Genomic DNA, 19,302 nt, shown 5'->3' on the forward strand with positions numbered 1-19,302 from the left:
CTCATCTCCTTTTAACTCAAGGACTGCACATAAAGACCACAAACAATTTTAATGTTATAAAATCTTTATTGACGTATACAATACAAATTTTTGAAAGGAAATGCCTGTTTGTTTACCAGATGCTTGAAACAAGTGTCAGGAGGAGTACATTTAAACACCACACAAGTGGCAGGGAATCTTCTGCTTTGAAGGAAACTTCTTTGGTTTAAGCGGTTAACTAAATGAACAGGCCATAAAGTAAGAACTTTGTATGGACAAAGATGATGTTAAACATATCACTACATGACAATAGGTAAAGATAAAGACAAAAGATATGTGGTGTTTGAACTTTCTAACAAAAAACAGTTCCTCACATATGATCCAGATTAAACACTCTGATTTCAAGACAAATAAAAACAGACTTTTACACAAATACACAAATCTAGATATTAAACATTAGCAGACAGAGATATCACCAAAGTAACACATTTGCACGAATAAGCAGAAAATACCTCAAAGCCACTCGCATTTTAACCTCTACAGTAAAGAGTGTACACATAAGCCTAGCGTTCAATCCCTTTTCAGTAAGATGATTTATACAAAGAAAAATTCAAAAGAAAAAAATCCTCAATGACTATGCACATTTGATAAACACAGGTAACAAGTTGTTTGAAATCATTTATGTCTTACGTATTTTTTTCCTTAACGATCCCATTAAGTCAACTGGCAGATTAATTTTTGTAATGCACAAAGCACTTAAAAAGCAAGTAAAAATATTTTAGCACAGCTTTTCTCCTGTGTTTACCAGACCTCAATAAAGTATGACAATGATTTTTTTTGCATAGTTAAGATATGGTATCAAAATATTTGGGGCACTATATTTCGACTTAAAGAACTTAAGAATCCATTGCTCTATTTCATCTAGAAGAAGTATAATGGATGTAGAGGGGTATGGGTAATGGAATCCTGCAGTTCCAGATATCGGTATGTGTACACCCTACAATGTATTTCAGTTCCCATGGCCTAATGCATTTCAGACTCTCAAAAATGTAACACCTTTCTGCCAAGCTGTGCATATGCCTAACGCCAAGGCAACTTCTTCATCTTTTCCAAAAACTAAAGTCCTTTCCCACACTTCCTAACACCCAAACTTGTCCCCCTTCCTTTACAAGCTCATGCCCAGGAGCCTCCACAGGGGCAGAACACCTGTGGCTCCAGAGAGCCTTTTCCTCTCTTTGCACTGTCTCAACAAGGAGGCCAAGAGCATGAAAAATGGGCTGAGCAGGAGTCATCCGTCAAAGCTAGGAATGCTGTCCTCTGCCTTTATCCACTTCAGCGACCTCTCTAGTATCTGGATCCTTGGCACCTGTTATCACTTGCTAAATTATTTTTAGAGAGTCATGGCATTAGACATCTGTAACTAAGGCTGGTAACGTGCAAACAATGTGTAGCAAGAGGAAGGTCACTTACTTTATATAACCTTTCAGGCATGAAAAAGTTACAAAATTGATTGTGAATGATTGTGACTGTATTTGCACCTCCTTCGAACTTAAACTTTCTCAGTTTTTATGTAGTTGGTATCAAACCTTGACTATGCCCCATAAAGTGATAACTGCAAGGAATTCTTCAAAAAAAAAAAAAAAAAACTTCAGACTTTTACTATCACTCTTATCAACCAAAACAAACACTCCTGAGGGGAATCCATCCCCTCAGGAGTGCAATTACCCAAACCAGTTTGTGCAAGGTAAAGGACAGTGTCCTGCATACTCCTAGTATGTGTGTGCATGTATCTAGGAGGAGGGGATTTAGTGATGGTGCCCTGGCAAATGTATATATCTTAAACATATGAAACTGAGTAAACATTTCACCATGCAAGTTATGGGTGCCTGAAAGAAAAAGACGACTTTAAGACGAGTTCCCCAAGTATCATATAGTAACTCAAAAAAAAATTCACAGATACACATTGTACACAAGTACACACACTCAAGGCAGTTATCATAAAGTTACAAATTTATGGTGTATAAGCTGTTAATACCTAGAGAGTAGTGTGCCTCACATAGAAAAAGACAAATGTTTCTGTACATAAACATACAGTTGCTCTGCAGAAAAGACAAAGGGCTGTAAAAGGGACATTTAGTGTGTCAGTTTTAAAACTTGTAGGGTTCTTTGTGTCGCTATTGTCTCACCATCTAGAGCAGCTTCTATCCTGCAATGATGTCCTTCATTTGCATCAGTGTGATTGAGCACAAACATGTTAACTGGTATTTGAAAATAATTTTATCTTCTATTCTATAATTTTACAACAATTTCAAATTATACCTTTTTTTCAGCACCTTTAGGTTTTTTGTTACTTACTCAATTGGCAATCACAAATTACAAAAATATTTGCAACTCATCAGGTGTTCTAGGTAGGTCATCAATGATAAAGTTGGAAATGACAAACTGGCTCTCACTATAGCATAACAATTTGACAAGTGCAGGTGAAGGACAGGAGACAGGACAGCGCCACTTGGACTACTGAAGTATGGTCACCTGTTAGTTAAGATCTGGGCTTTTTCAGCACAGGTCCAAATAATTCAGTAAAGAACCTCTAGTTCACTACAAAACACACCAGGACCTTCTCACTGAAAACCCAGAAAAACTCCCCATTCCAACTCTTGCACAACCTGGCAACACACTGCCTCAACAGGCTGTGGGCAGTACCACTGTTGCCAAAGATTTACTATTTTTCACAAAAACACAGAGAACAAAGAGGCTATTTGTCAGCGAGGAAAAGAGCTTCAGAGGCAGACAAACACAGCAGGAGGGAGATAGTTGGCCCAACGCCCTGGAGATGTGCTGCTATTGAAGAGGTGGGTACCAGTTGATGGGAGTGAGTTATGGTGAATTGGTGCAATGTTGCTTTCTTTGGACAACCCTGCTATAGGGTTTAGGAAGCACTTTCATTGGATTCTGATACACTCTGAGATCTAGTTGTTAACCTAGTTGCTTATGCTGTTGTTAATCAAAGGTAGTATTGCAGGAATGGCCCAAGGATGGAATACCTTAGGAAGCCGAGAGAATGTTTCTAGTGTATGTGGGTGTTTATGACAAGAACACAAGACTGTTTATAATGGAGGGATGATTTGTGCCTGCTGGGTGTTCATAAATGTAGAAACTTTAGGAAGAAAAGAAAGGATGGAAAACTAGAATCGATGCTCACTAAAATGAAATCATATTAAGACACTTGCTCTACAGCAATCGTTGCTGTTAGAATCTTGGTGTCTGTTGCTTTCTCAACAGGGCTTTTGTGTTTCTCTTTTTCTTCCTCCTCTTCCTCCTCCTCACCAATATCTTCATCGTTCTCTGGAACTGCCAGGCCAGCAGAACGATCACCATTCATTTCGCACTCAGTGCTGTGTGCCTCTCCATTGATTGCCAGCTCTGCCTTCATGCTCTCTGGGGTGGAGGGACTCAGCATCTCCTGAATCTCCTCCACAGCGCCTTCCTGGGTATGTACCTCTGCCAAGGGAATCTCTCCATCTAAGCTTCCCAGAGGCGGAATCTCCACATGGGCTTCTTCCTCAGGTGAGCCCATGTCTTGTGTGGGGACCTCTCCTTCTCTGACCTTCTTGACGTTGAAGGTCATGGGAGACACCTTGAAAGAGGAGGTCTTGGCAGTCGGGTTCTTGGGATGGTTTGGGGTGAGACTCTTCTTGATTTTTTCACGCTTTTCCGGTGGCACAATCTTGGTGGTGATCTGGGTCATCTTCTTCTCGATGCTCTGCCGTGAGAAGGCCTTCTTGAGGCTATCAACCTTCTTCAGGCTGGAACGCTTGAACTTGTCAGCCCTTCTCTCAAATGTGCGGGAAGTGCCCAAACCCATTGTGTCCTCACCCTCCAGCATCTCTTCCTCCTCTCGGTGTGCTGCAAGATCATCATCTCCCTCTGAGGACAGGCTAATGGTCTGAAGACCCTCCTCTTGGCCACGGAAGCCATCAACAGAGCCCATAACAGACGGAGTAGGGTTGGTGGATTCTGCATCATACTGGCTTGGTTGTGGGGTCATGAGGGAGTCCTTGACTAACACGCTGGAGGGGATCTCATTGTCTTCCTATGGAGAAACAGAAGGACAGAAACAGGTGGGTTAAGAGGGCAGTCATTTGGATAAGTTATGAATAAGCATAACTGCTTCAAGCAGGCTTTAGTTTGATAAGGAATGACCTTCATGATTGGTTATGTTCAGGGCTAGACTTTAGGTAACTTTACAAGTTCCAATGACTTCTATGGAATTCTTGATCATGGTGGTCAAAGTCAAGATATTTCAAGTGTACTTCCAAACACACATGTTTATCTATACTATGGTTTGGCCATTGTCTGCATTTATTACACTCTACACACTCTATATGTTGGGCTGGTGCTGCTGAGGAAACCAGTCTCTGCATGCCTCCCCAGTCTTCTCCTCAGGACATCTGAGGAATTCCATCTGTGTCTCTGCATGAGTCACACACCTCTCTCTCCATTTTCTCCCTTTTAGATCCTCTCTGCCTGTAACCTGCCATCCATGAACACACTGATGACCATAAACAGAGTGAGATGGAGAGCAGTAAGTTCAATAGCCAAAGTTTGAATTTGTTTCTCCTCAGTCTCTTCTTCCTCCCTCTTACTTGCTGCCTATCCATCTGTGCACAATCATGCAATCACACACTTGCAGACATACGCATACCGATACAATGTTCCACTCCACTGAGGATTTATGAGAGTTCCCACCCCCCATTGCCCCCATCCTTTCACACCCAGCAGTGAGTGGAGAGTGAAGGTGCAGCTTCAGTGGTTGACATACTCCACTACACATTTGAAATGCTCATAAAGAAACCTCCCAGTGACATCAGCTTAACGTATCACCAGAGGATATTTGGTTTTGAGTTGACTTAATGCAGCACAGTGTACAGCACATTTTTATGTTTTAAAGTTCAGGTACAAGACATGCCTATATATGGGCCCCAGTCAACCTCAGTACATGTTGGAATGACATACTTTAATGCAGACTCATACTTACAAGCATGGTGCACAGAAACAACTATTGTTTAAAAAGTATGACAGAAAAGAATGCATGGCAGCTCTTAAGACATTATAGAAGTGCTTACAGGAAGCTTTAGGTTGTTGAAGAAGTGTGCAATGCATATTTCCTGGGGTGTCATTAACACATACTTAAGTACTGGGCCAACCAGATGGTCTAGAAGAGTCCTGCCTCCTGTCCATTCTTCACTCATCACCAATGGTGTGTTTTTGCTGAAAAGGACAGTGTTATTGTACCTGCAATCTGTCACTGCCAACTTTAGCCCATTCAAGTCAATTCTGACACGTTATTTGTTGCTCTTTTTATGAAGTCAAATGTGTGAGGTCAAATGTGTGAGATGATACAGTATCTGTGACAGTTATACTAGATGATATAATGTTGTAAGGAGGGCTATTGGACTGTGATTGTGATATGTAAACTGCACAAAACTACAATGCAAAGTGAAATACCCCTGTAGTGATTAAAAGGTCCAATATTGTTAAAATGTCAAAAAACATACTTACACAAGATTTACTACATCACAAGAATGTATCAAAGTGGGTTTTGTTCCCAAAACTGCTCCTAGAACCTTTGGGTCACTTTATACATTTTCCTGACTGCATAAACTCTGTCCATGGGACTGAGGAAATTTGAAAATGAGCACTGAGGATGATGTCCAACTGTTTTACCATAGTACCATCCACAGCAGTTCACAGCACTCTATTTAGACACCTAAACAATTTCATAGTGTATGCAAGGCTCTTGAGAGTGGAAAGCCATACAGAAACCCTCTTGTTTTTACCACCTTGCAGACACCTGATACCTCTTACCTTGATCTCAAACATGCAGGCATGATTCACAGTTCAGGTGTGCCAAGCATGTGTGGTATCTCCCAGTTAATGCAAATAAATCTGTCAGCGTGTTCTCAAAGGCACAACATCAAACTCAAGAAAAGGGCCTCATTTTCAGGGTAAAGGTAGATCTTTAGAATATACAGCGTAATATACAGCACAATAGGGTTGATTACTTAGGATTGATAAATCACATACACTGGTCCTCTTCTGGTGTCAATTCTTAATAATTCTAATCTATTTTTCTGGCATTCCTCATTATAGGTAGCACTTGTAAAACATCCAGGAACTGCTTTTCTGTGTATGTAGACAGTTTGTGAGCTTTTATGTACCGCCAACAACCACTAGGGGTATGCCATCATCCCAGAGAAGCTGGGAGTTGTGTTGCACTGCACATTTGTAACTTGAAATCCAAAAAGACAAAGGTAGCACCTTGGGGAACAGCTCTGGTTACCACTACCTCTGATTTGGTTTAAGTATCATTCCTCCCGTTCAGTTTTGTTCTCTGTAGCTCCTCCTGTCATATCTGAATGAGCAGTATCTGGATGCCCCAATTTGCTGTTGGTCTGACAGTGTGCCACACCCACAGAGACTGTGTGGATCTGAACGTGTACACACAGAATCAAAAAGTCGGGAATGTGTGGGTGACAGCTCTTGTACTTGACATGTTAGATGTTATGGAGAAATACCAGGAAAGCTTGCTTATAGGAAGATGATATTAATCCAGACTTATGCTCGTCTCCCTTTTCTGTGTGTACATTTCAAGTCAGACAGAGTCAAGTACGTTAAAGCAGCATGAAGTGTGAGACCTAAATCTGACTAGTCACGATTAGATAATCAGAGCTAATATGGCTTCTCCTAACCCTCAGTGGAGCATTCCCTGATAATACACACTAATGTTCCCTAATTGTTTGGTGGTGTTAAGGTTTCTAAAGATTAAATCTTGAAACCTCTGTTCTAGTCTGGGCATGCCATAGACTTTCTGATTTGGCTCAAACATGTTTGATATAATCGGTATGGGTACTGGAGTATGTGGGAGGCAGCAACTGAAATTCAAAAGCCCTCCAATGAAAACTGAGCTCTCCCACTACATACTGTACCAGACCTGCTGCAGTAACATTCAGTAGATTCATGCGTTACTCATGGTGATAAATATAATCAATGATTCACTTGTCAATTTGAATTGAGTGCTTATACTGATCACACACACGCACACGCACACACACACACACATATATACACACACACAAATAATAGCAAGAATCCCCAGTGTTACCATCACATTTAGCCTTTTTTCCCCTTCATCTGGCTCTTTTTCTACATATTTCATTTGGTTTGACTGGTGAAAATGCTGTTTATGTGTTTGACTGCCCAAATAGTAAAATAGTGTGAAATGAGTGTCCCCAGTTTAACCCCCAACAATCTTGGCAAGCAAGCTACAACAAACAAAATTTTCCTAAATACCATTTGACCCAGGTCTGTCCTGTCTGTGTGTGTGTGTGTGTGTGTGTGTGTGTGTGTGTGTGTGTGTGTGTGTGTGTGTGGACCTCACATTCTGGCACGTTTCTCTTGGGAACTCCATTAATTAACGTACCCTCTAAGCAAGCACTCATTAGCCACTGAGAATGTGATATGTGTGTGTTTAAGTGTCTGTGTGCCAGTGTGTATTTGTGTGCAGCCATGTAGGACATCCACAGTTGTTTAAAAAAGTGTTAAAGAGAGCAAGATGAAAGAAAAATTTACATAAATTTGGAGCAAACCACAAAACAAAGTTGATTTAGTGTGACAGCAAGTGTACTGTACGTTACATTAGGGCACACACTTCAAAGACATTTTGTACGCTTATGTAATGGAGTTCAAGAGCTCATTTAACAGTTGCGTGGTAGACTCGCCATCTAATTGCAAGTCCTGCTAGGTGTTACTAAGCCATTGCTTATGTAAGTCAGTTCTCTGGAGTCTCCTGCTTTATTCAAATAGGGAGAGATCAGGGCGGGGCAGGACTGACTGAAAGAGCTCAGATGGGCTCAGGTTAATCTAGGAGTGTGTGTCTCTGTTTATACCTATGTGTAATGATGCCCTGTGCTGTTTCTTTTACTTAGGGCTGGGCGATATGGCTGAAATCAATATATATACAAATATTTTTAGCCATGCTAGCGGAATGGCAATGTCGGTCTGTCTGCCAGTCGGTCCACCACTTTAGTCCAGACTGAAATATCTGAACATGGAACGTGGATGGATTGCCAGGAAATTTTCTACATGCATGAATCCTAATGACTTTGGTGACTTTCCCTCCAGTGCCACCAGCAGGTCACTTACTCAGTGAAATATACTGGATGGATTGGCACAAATCTTGTTGACATTATTGTTTTTTATTGAGATATCTCAAAAGCTATTACCCAGATTGACATTTGGAACAGACATTCATATCCCCCTCAGGATGATTTGTAATGACTTTGATCCCCAGACCTTTCATCTAGCACCATCACCAGGTCAAAATGTATTTTTGACCAATACTTTGGTTTATGACCAAATACCTCAACTAACATGGTAAACATTATACCTCCTAAACAGCATGTTGGCATTATCAATGTGAGCATGTTAGCATGCTGATGTTAGCATTTAGCTCAAAGCACCACATTTAAGTTCAGCCTCACAGAGCCGCATGGCATGGCTGTAGCCTCCTAGTCTTGTTCCCATATCCTATACATGGATGTGTATGCAAAATCACAGACAAAATAAATCAGTGTGAGTTGATGTCCCAAATATAAAACAAAAATCTAATAACTTTTTTTGTGACTTTTTAATGACAATTTGCTTTGAGATATTAAATTGGACAACAGCGTTTTGTAAAAGTGATAACATGATATGATCATATCACGATACACTTTCACTGAAAGCTGTTTTTTATTGCCTAACACTGTCTACTTCTATCTCTCGTGTACTGTATGTGTGTGTATTTCATAAATCACAGAATCTCATACAATAAAATCCCGATTAAATCCCCTCCCAACATCAGTCACCAGCTTGCTTTATAATTTCTCCAGGCCAGGTTGATTATGTTACACTCTAGATAAAGTTCAGATTCAAAACACACACATATGCATGCAGGAAAAAACAAGACAAATGCTACTCATGTATGAGTACTATATGAACCATAATATTGCATCATCTATGGTTTGTATTCCAGATTTGCACATAGTCAGTTGTGTGTTAACGTGTATGTGTTTGTTAGCAGTTTGAACAGGTGTGTTTTCCTGGCCCTTCACATGACGAATGGAGGTTTTCTTAATCCTAACAGGCGAGGTTAGTACAGGTGTGTTGGCACAGTGAGTCAGGTGCCTCCGGGGGACTGCACCAATGAGAGGGTACACCATCACCACCACACACACAGAAATACATGTGTGCACACATTTGCTATTGTCAAGCCCCTGCAATTATTTTGTTACAGAATGAGAAAGACAGGAAGCTTAGTTTAAAAAAAAAAAAACAGGGGGGGAAGAGATTGCAGACAAACTGAATGCTACTTCAAGAATGTACAGCTTCAGATGCTTTTTATTGATTTATATCTGATTTTGACATATCAAACTAAGGGCTAAAGACAAATCTCTGGTTCTGAATGTTCCATTTTTTCTTCTCTTAATTTCCTCCCACCCTCCCTATATTCTCAAAATGTGCCTTTCCTCTGCATCTGTAATGAAACCTACCTTCATCCAAGATGTCTGAACAAAACACTATCCCTTATATTATAGTCCCTGCAGCCTCTCACACACTCAAACGCACACACAGCTTCATCCATTCAGTGAACAGTTGCAGTACAGTGTCTACCTGAAACTCGCGTGATTGTGCACATTTTCATTTGCATATGTTTTGATTAGATCCTTCCCATTGCAGTGCAGTGAGTTGTTCTACAGTTCCTCCCTACCCAGCTTGTTGCGTAACTTCACGCCCCTCCACCCCCACCTCAATGTGCACCAAGAGACATCTGTGGACAGAGGAAGGAAGGAGGAAAGGATGGAAAGGAAATGGAATTCTGCTGTTTGTCATGGGACTGGGTAACATGATAAACTCTCAATGTAGCCTAGTGTACTCAGTGTACTGGAGTTGATACACTGTCTTGCACTAATGAATGTACATACAAATATTCTAAACATATAACTAACCACTGTTAAGATCTTAGCCCAACATCATACCACCATACCAAGTATGCTCGTATTGTGTAAAAAGTATCATAAACATCTTGTCAGCAACTTCATGCCAATTTTGAATTATGCCTCTTGGCCTAATACCCATGAAGCTTAGTATAACAAGTTAGGGCATTCTTTCCCATCCACACCCCTCCCATATCTGCCTCACCAAAAGAAAACACGGCATGTTTACTGGCCTTGCAGGCTTGCGTAATCACACAACACAATAACCAATTCAGGCGCGATGTCATGCTGACGTGTTGGTAGAATAAACATAATCGCAAGAGAGGGGACGATTATTCCTGATGACATAAATGATGATGTTGGACGTCTGAAGAAACTCGTTCACTCAACCCCTAATTTACAAGATAGTAGTCTGTGCACATGATGATAAGTTTCATATTTTATGATATATGCTCTCCAGTTCTCATACAGATTTCATACACGGCATGGTATTCATTATAATAACCCCATGGTTGACTGGACCATTGCGCTCTTTGTCACTTACTGCACTTCCTCCACATCAAACAGATCACATGGCTAAACCCTGCTCGTCTTGCACCATCCCCTCTGCATGTATGATGAATGAAGTAAAATGTCTTCAGCAGTGTCAACACAACACATTCCTGTACATTTCCAGTTCTGGTTGCTCCAGTTTTTACTATGTTCTCCTACTATATCTCCTTCCGCTCTTTTGTTTAAATCTCCCAAGATCCCCCTTTTACACATTGCTTCTGCAAAATCCCAAACTGTGTTTATCAGAGCCATTGTTTGATAAGGGCTGTGTAGAGATACCATGAGCATTTTTGATAAGGCTACCACCAATTGTCACAGTATTTACCCCGTATGGAGGTCAAAGGGCAGAGAAGCCAGGAAGTCGTCATTTCATCTCAAAACATGTTATTTTCATTTTATTTTCATGTTTTATTTAAGAGCAGAGAAATAAGAACACAACCAACATGGCTGTTGTTCTCCCTTTTCCTGCCATGGATGTTGTGGCCTTGGCAAGTGGACTGGATGGACACTGGGGTTTTAAAAGTCAAGCAGGAGTCCTGAAGTCTAATGACTAAAAGAAAAAAAGGGAGGTGATAGGAGGAGTCAAAAGAGGATGGTTAGTACAATTTCAGATTGTATAATAGGACCTTGAGCTTCTTTGGCAGAATACCAGCACCAAAACTCCCAGCACTGTTTCTTTAACCTAACCCTTCGATAAGTCACCACCTGCACCTAACGTGTCATGCTGTGCGAGAGAAAAGAGAAAGCTCAAAAGAAAAAGAACAAGTGAGTGCAAGTGTGTAAAAGAGCTTAAAGTCATTACCTTAATATCAATACGTGTGGTATGATGAAAAACATGCTAAATATGTGCTCTTGGCCGAAGAAGTGCAGTGCATCATGGGATATGCTGGAAGGCTAAACTGTCTTAGGAGCTGCCTCCTTTATTTATCTTTGTACACCCAGCTTTGTTGTATTGTCCCCATTACTTTTTAAAATCTTCAATTCAGGGAATCATTTTGTTTCTTTTATACCATCAACTTTTAGTTCAAGGCAAATAAAAATTACATATAAACGACATAATTGAAACACAACTTGAGTAGTCTGGCTAGCATGCCAAATCGTACATTATCTGCCTGTTGTGGAGGCTCGCTCAGACTTTTTCACATTATCATCATTTTGCTGTGTTATTAAAGCGGTTAAAACTAGCCTTTCACACCAGTAATCTGCAGTTGCAAACTTGCCTTTGCCTCAGAGATTGAAACAGTTGAGCAGACTTGTCAAACCTGAATGTGACATCAGGCAGAAGAGCAAGCAGTGAAGGTAATACTTCCCCCGTCCACATACATGTCTTTCACCCATACAGTTTGCAAACTTAAGTATAATCTCTTATCCAAACTCACTCTTATGGTATTATCATTAGTTGACAACAACAGACTTTCTGTGACTTTGTGTTTTTCCTTCTGCCTATCACCTTCTCTCTATATTTCTCTCTCTTTCGCTCTTCTCCTCTCTTTATTTTCTGTTTAAAGAAAACCCAGAGGATTATCTGAGGAATGAACCCCCAAAGGGAAAAAAGGAATGATAACAAAGCAAGAAGCCATGCTGTAAACAAACCTCATTGTTAATTTAGAAAGCATGCCTTAAAGCTAGGGTAGGTGATGTATTCCAGAAGCATTTTTGTTATATTTGTTTAAATTCTCTTTACATCTCGACAGCAATCAATAAATCAAATGCAAATGCAAATAAATGAAAAAAGTCTGGTATCTGTAGCTGTCGCAGGCCTGTAATAAGCCTACCTGCACTCTGCGCATTCAAATATGTTTTGGGGGAGTGGCTTTGGAGGGGGGTCTGAAGGGAGGGGGTGGGATTTTTCAGTTAGATACTTCCAAAATCTAGCTGTCTCTTGCAAGTTTCTCCAACGTTACCTACCCTAGCTTTAAAGGCTGTGCAGCCATGTTAGACTATTATCACTGAGACCAGTTTTACTCTTCAGAGTCTTCTATCCAACAACACTCTTCTACAAATACCTAAAATCTCAAAATGTATGAAAGTCACTTCTTGTGTACTGGTGGTCACTGACAGCAGGGCTGGAAAATACCTAATTGCCATATTTCTGACCAATATTGAAATTGCAATATTCACTATAAACTCCAGGCTTGCATGTGTGATCTACATGGTATTAAACAAGATTTGTACCAAACATAACAGGCCTTTCTACAGAAGACATTTTGACTTGTCATTGGCAGAAAAGCACTGGTGTAATTAATTTCGTGTATCACAATAAGCCATTCCACTGAGCCACCATGTACAATACCAGTGTCCTCAAAATGGCTGAATGCAGTAATTATTATATCAAACACACCTGTGCTTTTCCTACTATGACATGTCCAAATGTGTGCCATGAAAAAGGTCTATTACAAACTCATCTCATCCCAGTTTAACTGGGATATTCTGACTACAGTTTACTATCCGACAGCTGTCAGTCATTCACACTCAGCAAGTAACTAGCTGCTAGCTACCTGTCTAAAATGATGTGATGCAATCAGCTAGGTTGTTTGTCTAAAGGTGCCGTTATACAATTCCAAAGCCTCCACCACAGGTGGAGTTTTTGTATTTACTACTGGCAGAATTAGAAAATGAGACATTGTGTTTTAACAAGCTACCGGATATGGTCAACAGGTAGCTTCAACAGCTAGCTGAGCCCTCACAGTGAAGCTGAAGAGTTCACACAACCTCCATCTCTAAACAAAACCCAGAATGTAGGCTTACCAGTGGCAAAAGCCAGCTAAGAGGACATCATTTTGGAGTTACTGGAACGCTCATTTTTCCTCTTTTTGTGGAAGCTATAGCACCTCCCTACACCTCCAGCCCCTAGTGCATAGACACAAAATTGACATTAACGGTCCCATCTAACTCCTGGTCAGACAGCGAACAAGCCAATCCGTTGAAATGTCACTGTATTAGTAACTGTAAAGTAATACATACATTTCAAATTGTAACCCCTTACACTACTTGCTAGCGCTACTAAGAAAAAAAATACCTTTAACGCAGCCCTACTGGTTATATTGTCAGCATTAATACATGAAAAATACCGTGTCACATAGTATTTCCTAATGTTACCGTGGGTCCGGGACAGCAGTTGATTTTTCTGTTAGAATGTTCCTGGATTTCTGTTTCTGTCAGTTTGTCTACAGTGGCAATAGCTGCATATGTTACCGTAACTGGCCTGTTACATTGAGTTAACTACCCTATTCTTTAAACATCTCCATGGGTTAAGCTTACATGTAGGCCCAGCATGTTTGAATGCACGTAACAGCCAGCACTGCTTTGGGCTATAAGCTGGTGCAATACATCACCTGGTCGGGGGATACACACAACAAATCTCAGCTGTAGCCTACAGCCAGCAGCCTGCTCCAACCTGCGGAAATGGATCCGATTTTATAATGGGAGATTCTGCACTGAACACACGCAATATGTGCACTATAATTATACTCAAATATCAACGCAAGTATAATTACCCCAGAGCGTATATTGTTTGGGATGAGACTAGTCGAATAGGTGTTCCATATTCAAGTTTAACTTTCAACAACTAAGCTTGCTCTCTCTCTTGCTGTTGCTTCTTCAGGTTTCGGCTTTAAGGGTTTTTCTTGTAATAAAGCTTCAGTTGTGCCAAATTTGATTTGTATACAGGAGATGGGACCGAAATGATCTGACATAGAGGAACACTAGTTAGTTATTAGACCATTATTTAGATTTATTTACCTCCAGAGTACTGAGCTTTGTGTCATTAAACTAAAGGTAAGAGCTTGGGGCGAGGGTGGGAACAGAATTACCAGTCGGTCCTCCATCTTAGAGTATGAACAGAGCGTGGAAAAACAGCCTTTACTTCCTGCTGCTGAAAGCTAAGATTAAGTCACAACCTTTGGTCAAGTGTCGATATACAAAAGCACTGTGACGATTGGTAGCAAAGCAAACAAAATGACAAAGACTGAAGCCAGTCACTCAAAATCTTTAAGCCTTTGTAAGCATCTTCTGTACTGAATGACGAGTCAGGACAAGTCTCACAATCTGGAAAGTTTACGATTAATTCACTTTAACTTATTAACTGAGTATCACTCAATGCGTGTATAACGGAATAATGACAAACAAAAGAATCACGTTTTCAAGAACGACCCTCATTCCATCACAGCAAAAAACATGTTGCAGTTATTGTGTTTGGTTTGGCTGGGGAGCATGTTTCTCTTTCCTTGCAGTGTGATATGAAAGTTCTTTGACAGTGTGACTGTAGTCACTCCCCGCCACTCTGCGATTAGGGATCCCAAAAACACAATCACCAAACATCCTCTTCCCATCCCACCACGAGAGACACACAAGTCACTGCTAAATATCTTGCAAAACTCTGAATCGGGCCCTCATGTGCAAAGCGGGAGAACAAATGTAATTCTCACAGCGTTCAAATTCAATTCGCTATTGTGGTTGACTTATTTGTTGTGATGAAATTCCGCTGTGAAATAAACACAGATGGGGAGATTAAGATCTACTCAGAAATAAATTACTTCTGTCGCAGGAAACGAAATTCCAAATATGCCGTATTTCGTGTCACATGCCCTGGTGATGCAGATAAGATAAGTTATAAGATCTCCAGGGTGATTTCTGATATTTAAACTCTCAGGTGATGAGCCTTTGAAATGAATCGGTGTGACAAATAATAAAAAAAAGAAAATATCTGCAGTCCAACACAAAACATTTTACCTTTCCAAACAGTAATTACCAAAACAGTTTCTACACTGATTGTACACACTGGAATCTCAGATGGCTGGGAATTGTGTGTGCTCTGAATGTGTGTATCAGTGTGTGTATGTGTGTGTGTGTGCAAGAGAAGAGGCCTAGAGATGGGGAGGGCCATGTGAAGACAGGAAAAGCACTGGCACACAAAAACAAACAAACAAGGCCCAAGCAGCAGTAATTTAGTCCTCATTAGTCCTTGTTATGCACAGGAACACAGCGGAGCGGCAGACAGTGCTGTCATTTCTGACCAACAGTGGCCAAAGCCCAGAGCTGGTGTAGACCCCTGCTCTGTGCAACAGTGGGCGTTTACCCAGAAACCCTCTGTGTTTCCACCTCAGCTGGCACGTACAGGGTGATGAGCGTTCTGGATCAATTTTGTCGAGCGGGGAGGGGAGGAGGAGGGCCCCTCGGCCAATAGCTACTGGACTGGTATAGGGTTTGGGTGTGCAGCAAATGTGCTTTATCAAAGAGTAGTGTGAGGCGCGCAGCATGTGCTTTCATGTAGTTTCAGGGAATCGGGACAGGTGGCTTGACCAAAGACCAAAGAGAAAAGTGGTCACATGCAAGTTGGAGTTTGCATAATGAGAAGTGATAAATGGTTGGATATTTAAACATAAGCCAAAAGACACTGGGCAAGAAAATTAGAGCACAACATCAAGAAAAATCAAGAAAAAGACACAATACTGGAAGCAAAAAAGAGATGAGGTGAGGCAGAAAGTGATGGGAACAGAAAAGAGACAACACAAGCTCAGGGAGGACAAGGAACAAGGGCTGCTCTTAGTTATTTTATTCCCCGCTCCCCTCAGGCACGTCAAGTCTCATTTACCAGCTCTGTAACTGCATACACCTGACCCAACACATCAGCCTAACATCCAATGGGCAAGTTGCATGCACACACATGCTGTACACACACGCCCTTGAGATCATACCTGGCCCTACTACACCCATCTGCTACTGCGCCGCTCTTAGTTTGACCCAAAATTAGAGGGAAAACAACTCAGCTGAAGTCAGATCAGCACTTTTAACTGGAGCCTGTGAGCAGCACAACACTCATGATACATAAAGTAAACTTTAAAGTATATTCCTCCATGCTCTAATAATGTTAATATAATAAAGATTAGATTAGAAACACTGGTTAAACACATTCACGTGATGCACAGAAGGGAGAAAAAAACGAACAGATATTTGCAGCCAGGAAAACATAACATGAAAAATCCAAAAGGACACGTGGAATTTGACAATGCATTGAAAGCAAGCAACACTGTCCACTCTCGCTATCTCTACAGCAACAGGACACTCCCTACTAGCACATAAAAACTGACCGGGGATTCAATGAAATCCAGCGGCGGTGCCTCGCCCACCTTCTACAGGGAAAGGTCTTGGCACCTGTTGCATTTGAACAACAGAGCCTCAGTACCTGGGAAACCAGATAACAACGGCGGTTAAGAGCTTTCAGTGACTCTGGCTGTGTCAACAATGGCCCCCCTTTCCCTGCCTGGGCACACACTTGTACGCACACGCTCAGACGCACCCACACACACACACACACAAGTATGAAAAACCATGCACTTACACATGAACGAAGCATACTCGGAGACCGTGTTTTTTTTGGTCGAGTGGAAATGCATCTGTCAAATACAATATGGAGCTGCTTTCATCTTGCATGGCAACCGCATGATAAATAAACTCAATTTTATCTGCATATCAAGAATCCAGGTTGAAGTTAAGGTAGATTGTTTACATGCTGTGTAAACCGAAAAAAGTTTAACCTATTTGTATTTCGAGATAAGCGAGAGATGGGTTATGTAAGGACATTCCTCATATTTTCCACTAGTAATTTCCTGGGGAAATTGGAAAGTTTATCACTTTTTCAGTGCCAGTATAGAGTTTTACCCTCACAGGTGTGATATGGCTGTTGAAGTGGTAAATCTACCCAAAAGCCATCTGTCTGTCTGAATTATGACTGTGGGGTGTAAACAGATCTAGTCAAAGTCAGTGTCTGAGCCCTCCTCTATTATCCTCTATAGCTCCATTCCCAGACACACCCTTCTTCTCTCTCTCACACACACACACACATACATACACACACGGCATGAGAGAGAAGAGCCTTATATGCATGTGTGTGAAAATTGTATTATATTCATAAACCAGATGACATTCAGCATGTTCATACAAATGAACACTTCTATTAGTAGAGGTGTATTTGAAATGTATCTCCAGAGTCAGAAAACAGCAAACAGCTCACCACAGGATTTGTCAGTTGAGCTCAACAGGTTGCCTAAGTCCTGCTCAACAAGTTTTAAGTGTTGAAAATGTAATAATGTGCTGCTCACCTACAGCATATCACGTTTCACTGCCAAGCAGGAACACAAGAAATGGGCACACATCCAAACACACCCACCTCTGCAGTCAAATGACACACACACACAGACACACGCTACAGTGAGTCCTCATAGGAGTTCAAGATGCAAATAATTCCTATGAAAAAAATGTCTAAACCTTAAAGGGGTAGAAAACACTGGATCCTACATTTCCCATAATGCAAGTTGCCTCCTAAATGCCCACTTTTTTTCAAACCCCACACCTCCAGTTTGTAACACAGGCTTCTATTAGCTAAATATTGAGTCTTCAGCCTAAGCTGGGATAACCCTGATGACATCACTAGGGTTATTTTTCAGACTTTGGATAAATCCCTACAGAGCCACATAAGCCTTTATAACTGTTGGCTGAGTAGTGATCCTTGTGACAAGTTCACTGAACCTAAAACAGTGGAGTCCCTCTTTAAAATTCCCACAACACAATAATGCAATATTTATTTTGGTTTTAATATATCTTTGAAACATAGAGTGCTACTTTCTCTTTCTATCACCATGTTCCCTCACCTGGAAGATGAGCACTTTGAAGTGGTTCCTCTTCAGCAGGTGGCTGTGGTTTGCCTCCAGCTTCTTCACCTGGACCGCCTGTTTGTCCATGCGCTCCCTCACATCCTTCAGGTGCCCGCTGACTTTACGGGAGCGCTCGAGCAGCTTGCTGACGCTGTTGGAGGTGCTGACGTGGGTCTTGGACAGCCGGGTCACGTCGCCCTGCACGACCCGCACGGCGCCCTCCAGGTCGGCCTGCCGCTGCTCCATTCGCTGCTGGTTTTCCTGCACCGCCTCCAGCATGTTGACCAGCTTGTCCAGCAGCGCCACCACGGTGATGGCGCTCACCTGGCCGCGGTCGACAGGGCTTCCCGGCGCGGCCGCAGTCGGGCTGGTAGGCATTTTAAAGCCCAGCCTGGAGAGGGTGCTGGTCGGGGAGGACGGGGCGGACGACGGGCTGAAGCTCGGGATCAGGATCTCTGTGTTTTCGGGCTGTTGCTGCGGGCTGGTGTGGGCGCTGCTGCCCTCGGCGTGGGACGCGTCTTCTTCCATGGTTCACAGGTGGTCAAATGTCCCGCTTTAATGCTGTAGGCCTAATTCACCTAAACACAATTAGTTAGTAGTAGTTTTACTAACTCTTTGATGCTGCTGTCACTTGCTCCAGCTGAGAACTGAAGGCTGGGTGTTTTACTTCATGGAGTTGATTCGACATCCACGCCCCTGTCTGTCTGTCTCTCTCTCTCTCTCTCTCTCTCTCTCTCTCTCTCTCTGTTCACACACACACACACACACACACACACACACACACTGTGAACTTTCAAAACACCTCCCCTGCAAGCGAAAGGGAGGGGCGTGGTTGCTGTGGAAACCGTGCAGCGCAGGCCTAGCCCTATTTGACAGAATAGAGGTAGAGTTGGTGTGTGAGTGTGTGTCCTTCCTTGTATGCCTGCTTGTTTTCAGGTCACTGCCAGCCATTCCACTTTGTGCATGCCTGGCTGCATTTGCAAAATATGTGTGAAGGCTACTTTTGTTTACTGCACTCGCTGGTGTGTTTTTGTATTGTACCAAATTGTAGTGGACTGCATTGTAATCGAGGGATGTGTGTG

At 41.8% G+C, this 19,302-nt stretch overlaps 1 protein-coding gene across 1 annotated transcript; it reads right to left on the bottom strand.

Moving 5' to 3' along the window:
• Positions 1-46: 46 nt before the first annotated feature.
• Positions 47-18,971, bottom strand: cavin2a (caveolae associated protein 2a). The gene is made up of 2 exons (XM_044216972.1): positions 18,218-18,971; positions 47-4,072 (listed from the first exon to the last, which is right to left on the bottom strand). The coding sequence occupies exons 1-2, from the start codon at positions 18,746-18,748 to the stop codon at positions 3,197-3,199; spliced, it is 1,407 nt and encodes a 468-aa protein (XP_044072907.1). The 5' UTR covers positions 18,749-18,971; the 3' UTR covers positions 47-3,196.
• Positions 18,972-19,302: the final 331 nt, after the last annotated feature.

Source organism: Siniperca chuatsi, linkage group LG12 (assembly GCF_020085105.1).
Source record: "Siniperca chuatsi isolate FFG_IHB_CAS linkage group LG12, ASM2008510v1, whole genome shotgun sequence".
In the NCBI taxonomy this organism is placed as follows: domain Eukaryota; kingdom Metazoa; phylum Chordata; class Actinopteri; order Centrarchiformes; family Sinipercidae; genus Siniperca; species Siniperca chuatsi.

Bases quoted from the DNA above. Each gene is read 5' to 3' on its own strand.
- cavin2a (XM_044216972.1), bottom strand. From the start codon at position 18,748: ATGGAAGAAGACGCGTCCCACGCCGAGGGCAGCAGCGCCCACACCAGC. The intron at 4,073-18,217 runs GTGAGGGAACAT...GTTTCTCCATAG, and splicing joins TCAAAGTGCTCATCTTCCAG to GAAGACAATGAGATCCCCTC.